The 5952-nt window shown below is 34.7% G+C and overlaps 1 protein-coding gene across 1 annotated transcript; it reads left to right on the forward strand.

The window, feature by feature from the left end:
- The first annotated feature begins 1041 nt into the window (after positions 1-1041).
- On the forward strand, positions 1042-4301 carry LOC107759951 (protein LIGHT-DEPENDENT SHORT HYPOCOTYLS 5-like). Its single transcript, XM_016577968.2, has 2 exons — positions 1042-3126; positions 3225-4301. Exons 1-2 carry the CDS (start codon positions 3009-3011, stop codon positions 3815-3817), a joined length of 711 nt encoding a protein of 236 aa, XP_016433454.1. The 5' UTR covers positions 1042-3008; the 3' UTR covers positions 3818-4301.
- The last annotated feature ends 1651 nt before the right edge of the window (positions 4302-5952 follow it).

Here is a 5952-nt window from a genome sequence, read left to right on the forward strand (position 1 = left end):
GTGACCCGACCACAACTTCGAACATTAATAAAAATAAACATGTCGTAAATCGCGGATGCATTTCATGTGGCACGGTTTGCAACGTGTACCAAAATAACAAGTGTACGACATCGTGACTTGTTCCCGAAATAATTCCATAAATAAAAATAAAAGCGGTAATAGAGTTAAAAATGCACAATAGATTTAAAGCATGTAATAAATCAGATAATTAGGCCAATTATTAATAGTTGAGCGACCGTGCTAAAATCACGGAACTCGGAAGTGCATTACACATTCTCCAGGGTTAACAGAATTTCCTATCCGGTCTTATGTGTTTTCAGACCATAAATAAGAGTCAAAACTTTCCTCGATTCAGGATTTTAAACCGGTGACTTGGGACACCATAAATTATCCCAAGTGGCGACCCTGAATCTGAATAAATAATCTCGTTTCAATCATTGTCACTTTAATTGAAAAAACTCCCTTATATCCATTTCGAGTAAAAAAGGAGGTGGTACAATAGTTATAAATAGCAGGCTCAGTAGTCATTGTAGCACGCTAAAATCCTTGGGAAAACATATGTTATATTTTATTTTTGCTCTCAATTAAATAAGTTTATTTGTTGTTTTACATTGCTTTCATTTTGTTCTCGGAGGCACTGCACTCGGAGCCAGACTTGTGATCTTATTCAATTTCAATTGCTAAGTCTTATTTTTTTAATAATCTTATTTCTTTATCATTTTTGATTAAATCAGTTCGCTTGTCTATAAACCACGTAACAAATTTAACTATACCGTTTTACGGGTAAACACATACATGCTATATAACAAATTATATAATTATTCAGGGTCGCAAAACGGGTAACCAGCGCGGGTGGAAAAAAACATAAAGCTGTTATGATAAATATCACATTATGGTGGATGTTACTCTTCTTCAATGATTTTCATCTCAAATGCTTAATGACATATTCAATGACATATTTTGTATGTTCAATGACATATGCCATGACATATTTTCTTCATTTTTTATGCCTATATAAAAGCCTTGTAATAGATAGGAAAATACACACAATTGAAGAAGAAAATCTCTTCCTTCTCTCTATCTCCATTTCTTGTTCATGTTTTACTAAATTGCTTTATTTTCTTATTCTATATTGTTACTTTTGAGTTATATTTCATAACAAAAGCATGATTAATCCTTTCATTATCAAGAGTGTTATTCGGAACTTTTGACTTTAGATTATACCTGTCCACTACGTACCTTGTTACTACAGCTAATTCAAAAGCAACTCTGATATGACACAGCCTTGCTTAGATTCATAGGATCTATTTATAGATCTACCCCAGGAAACAAAAATTATAAATCTGAATTAAAGGCCTTATATTCTAGTACTAATACTCTCACTTTGCAATGCTAGATTTTTGATAAATCTCGTTCTGTGTGATTTCATATAATAAACTTATTTTTGTGTAAATTAATAAAAAAGAAAAATTGTAGATATGCTAAAACTTCTTAATTGTTCCCTCAGAAGTGGGGCTAGAATAAAAATATTTCAGCTTTTAGTTTGTTATAGTATAATTTTGAAGCTAACAAATTCGTATGTTATATTCCCTCGTGATGTTTAAAGAAAATATTGCTAGAAGAGAGCCCAACATTTTTTTAAATTATGCATGAATTATAATTTAGGAAGAAATAGAGAAACATAAATAGCAGAAATTACAAAAACTTGTCATCTAAATTTGAGTTCTCGTTAAACTTAATTTTTCATTGTTGTGTTAAATCAAATAATTAAAGTTTGTTAAATATTTGGTGGAGAACACACATGCTAAGTTTATATTTAGCAGCTTTTTTAAACTCATCCCACAATATAAGTGATCATTATAATCATTCTTAATCACATATTTCGGATTAGTATTGAGTCGAGCGCTATATTTTTTAAGATGAGACTTCCGGACAGGATTTCAAATTTAATTTGGCCCCAATACAAGTACCGAATATAAAAAAAAAAGGCAGTCTAGTGCACTAAGTTCTCACTACGTGCGGGGTCCAAGCAAGGGCTGGAATACAATGGTTTATTATATGTAGTGTTATTGTGCATTTATGTAAGAGACTGTTTTCACGGCTCGAACACGTAATCTCCTTATAACATGACAGTAACTTTACCGGTTACAACAAGATTCCCTCCAAAAAAGGAAATGATTATTATTATTGTCAAGAAGAATGGTACAGATGGGGGAATACATTGGATTATACCAAGTGAAGACAAGATGATAAAACAGTGCAAATGCAAAGAGAGAGTGGCGGGGCCGCCAGTGATGTGAATAGTAAACCCCCTGTCTCCTCCGCCCGGGCCACCACCTCAATTACTCCCCTATTTTCCTTGTTTCTTCTTCTATTTCTCTCTCTCTTTCTCTCAACTTAAGAAACAGTCTCATCACTTCAAATTCTCACACATTCACTTATATTTCTTCTTCTCCGATCCTTTACGTCCCATCATCTCAGCAATATTCTTACTTTGAAACCCCTCAACTTGTTCTACTCTTGGAAAACCCAAAAAACTGGTCCAAAATAATTCTACAGTATCGTTTTCTTAGAACAATATATCTCCCTTACCTTTCCCAGATAGCTAGCGTTAGTCAAGATCAAAGCTAGCTTGATTTGATGACAATTGCAATTGAGTGAGACCACTTTTTGTCTTGCTGCTCTTGTTTCTCTCGAGTTAAGCCTTTCCTTTCCGCTTTGACTTGTCTTCCTTATCTTATTTAGCATATGATTATTTGGAGTGATTACTGCAATTATTTGGCTTGAGTTAGACAAGCAGAGAAGGATCTTATGTTATTGGTCACCGCCTATACTAGAACTAGTACAAGCACTTAATTTATTATTGTGCTGGGATTTTTCAATCATGACTTTTCGCTTAGCTAACTGTCAAACAAGGATGTAGAGCTTCCCTCTATTACAATGGATTCTCGCGATTAAGGATTGGATGCAAATCAACTCTTACTAACGTAATATATTGATTGTATTTTATGGATTCAACATCCAGGGTTGGAGCATCCAACCCGAACAATAATGGTGGTGGTGGAGGTGGAGGAGGAGAGGGTCCATCATCAGCAACTGCAAGTGGTCGGATCACTGAGAGTGAAGGTATTGAATTGTATGATTATTTCATTTAAAAATAAAAAATGTAAACGGCTAATTAGAAAATATATACTTTTATTTACTTAATAATTACATTTCAACAGGAGGATCTGCGGCTCCTGCAGCACCACCGAGCCGCTACGAGTCACAAAAGCGTCGAGACTGGAACACTTTCTTACAGTACCTAAGGAACCACAAGCCACCATTAACCCTAGCCCGCTGCAGTGGAGCTCACGTGATCGAGTTCCTAAAATACCTCGATCAGTTCGGGAAGACGAAGGTGCACGTGACCGGGTGCCCTTATTTCGGGCACCCGAATCCACCAGCACCATGTGCGTGTCCGTTGAAACAGGCTTGGGGTAGCCTTGATGCCCTAATTGGAAGGCTAAGAGCTGCTTATGAAGAAAATGGAGGAAAGCCTGAATCAAACCCTTTTGGTGCTAAAGCTGTTAGAATATATTTAAGGGAAGTTAGAGAAAGTCAAGCTAAAGCTAGAGGAATACCTTATGAAAAGAAGAAACGCAAACGGCCAAGTTCAAGTACGGTCACAGCTGGCAGCAGCGCTAGCAGCGGCGGTGTTATTGCAGTAGAAGGCGGTGGTAGTGGTGGAGGAGATGGTGGAGGTAATGCTGGTGATGGCAGTGGCGGCGGCGCTGCTATTGGTCCGCCACCTACTGCTACTAATCCAACAGAATAGTACAGATTATTTTCCAGGATTCCTTTTCATTAATTTTAATTTTACCTACTATAGTAACTTATTTTTCTTTTCTGGTTCAGTATAGTACGTAATTGTGAATTATGACAGTTGAGTTGCATCTATCAACGGTAAGAATTTCTCTATGCAAATTTCCTTAGGGATCATATGTAGAAACCAAAAAGGAGAGCAACATTCTTCCTTTCTATGTAAATGCTGTTGAGGGCACTAATGATGTTCCTTTCCTGGGATTTTAGTTAATCTTGCATTAGACAACATTGGAAGGAGAGTCTTAGATCAATGGTTAAGTTGTCCTTGTGTGACATATAGATCATGGGTTCAAACCGTAAAATTAGTCAATGATGTTTACCTTAGGATAGACCGTCTATAATACGTCCCCTTGGGCCGTGGCCTTTCTCCATATTCATCATGAGATACTTTGTGTACTGGACAAATTTTTTTTATATTAAGCATGTATTTTCCCCTATTTAATTTACACATAGATAAGTTAAGATCACGTAGTACAAAGTTGATAGTCATTGGATTGGACTCAGAATTTTGAAATGGAAAACTGTGGAGTAGCAGTTTATCTGGTCCCCCTTTGTTTTCGTATCAAGTCTATATAATCTCACGTGTGTCTTTTAAACTGCAGAATACAAATATACGTCAGACTATTGCAGTTTCAGGTGCCTTCTTTACCCTTCTCGTTTCCAAAGACTTTGTTCTCCTCTCTTTCTCCACTAGATTTAAGTTATACTGATAATTAATTTAATTATCATAAAAATTTATTAGTAATTACTGCATAAGCCATTATTATATAAGTTGTTAGGTCACGCCAGACATAATCGACGAGGGGGCTGGGTGGATCAGGTCGAAATCATGGTCGAACATGACGTGTGTTTAGTAGGCTTGGTTAAGAAATTAAGTTACGCCTTTTCTATTAGCTATAACTTTTGGCATAATAGTAAGCGTTTGATTATAACATAAGTATAGTACTTTTTACATCGTTAGTCCATATATAGAACTAACATCGGCGTATTATAACAGTCCTCCTCTTTAGGGGTCGTTTGATTTGAGTACGGTTTATGTCGGGATAAGTTATATTGGTGGTTTTGAGACGTTACTTCTAGCTCCAAACTAATATATTACTTTGTACTAGTTTCACGCAGTGTTGGCTTAGTGCCTACATACTTTATAATAAAAAAATTAATTACACATAAAATAAACTTTTTTTCATCTGACGATACTAATTGACACCATTATTATCGCAATGAGTTTAAATTATATGTACAAATTTGGAATGCAATTTTAGATTTCAAAAATTATTTGGATCCCAAAATTAAGATATATCTGAGGACACTAATATAATAACCTTGCCGGGGCAACAGATAATCAGAAAATATATAGTAAATAAAAAACAAATTCTGGAATATATTTTCTTCTGTTGATCTTGAAGTCTTCTGTGTAGAAGGTTTTATTGGATGAAATTAACAGAAATCATAAAAGATCATCATTGATATAAGGGCATCCTTAAATAATTAATTAAGCTGCAATATAATACCTTTTTTTAAATATAAAATAGGAGAAACCACTACCAATTCTTCAGTGCGAAAATGACCCCTAGCCAACTGATGCTTCCATTCCATTCATTATTTAATTGAAGTATTATTGCTGATATTCATTCAATTGGCTTTAAATTATCATATCTTTGTTAGAATATCATCAGACCATCAATCACACTACCAAACAAAACCCCTTCTTATTATATTACCCTACGACCTACGTATACAATGATTTTCTCATATTATAATTAGAATTATGCCGTATTATTTTATGTGTATATATCAGGGTGATGTAATCCAATGATCAGAAAAGAGGAAAGTTCAGAAAAATAGATTGTGAGAAAGAGAATCAGAATTATTTTTTTTACCATATAGTGGCACGGGCCAGGAGTGATAGCAATGAATATTGGTCAAATTTTCTCCTTATTCCTAATTTACGCACTCCCTCCGTTTACTTTTATTTGTCCACTATGGACTTTGCATACCCTTAAAAAATAATAAATAAAGTGCATAACTTATCATGATACCCATATTAGTTGATGTATATTTTTAATGAATTTAATAAAATAATTTAAA

The sequence above is a fragment of the Nicotiana tabacum genome, chromosome 8, assembly GCF_000715075.1.
Source record: "Nicotiana tabacum cultivar K326 chromosome 8, ASM71507v2, whole genome shotgun sequence".
Classification (NCBI taxonomy): Eukaryota; Viridiplantae; Streptophyta; class Magnoliopsida; order Solanales; family Solanaceae; genus Nicotiana; species Nicotiana tabacum.

Coding starts and splice junctions, on each gene's coding strand:
- LOC107759951 (XM_016577968.2), top strand. CDS start 3,009: ATGGATTCAACATCCAGGGTTGGAGCATCCAACCCGAACAATAATGGT. Junction 3,127..3,224: donor TCGGATCACTGAGAGTGAAG/GTATTGAATTGT, acceptor ACATTTCAACAG/GAGGATCTGCGGCTCCTGCA.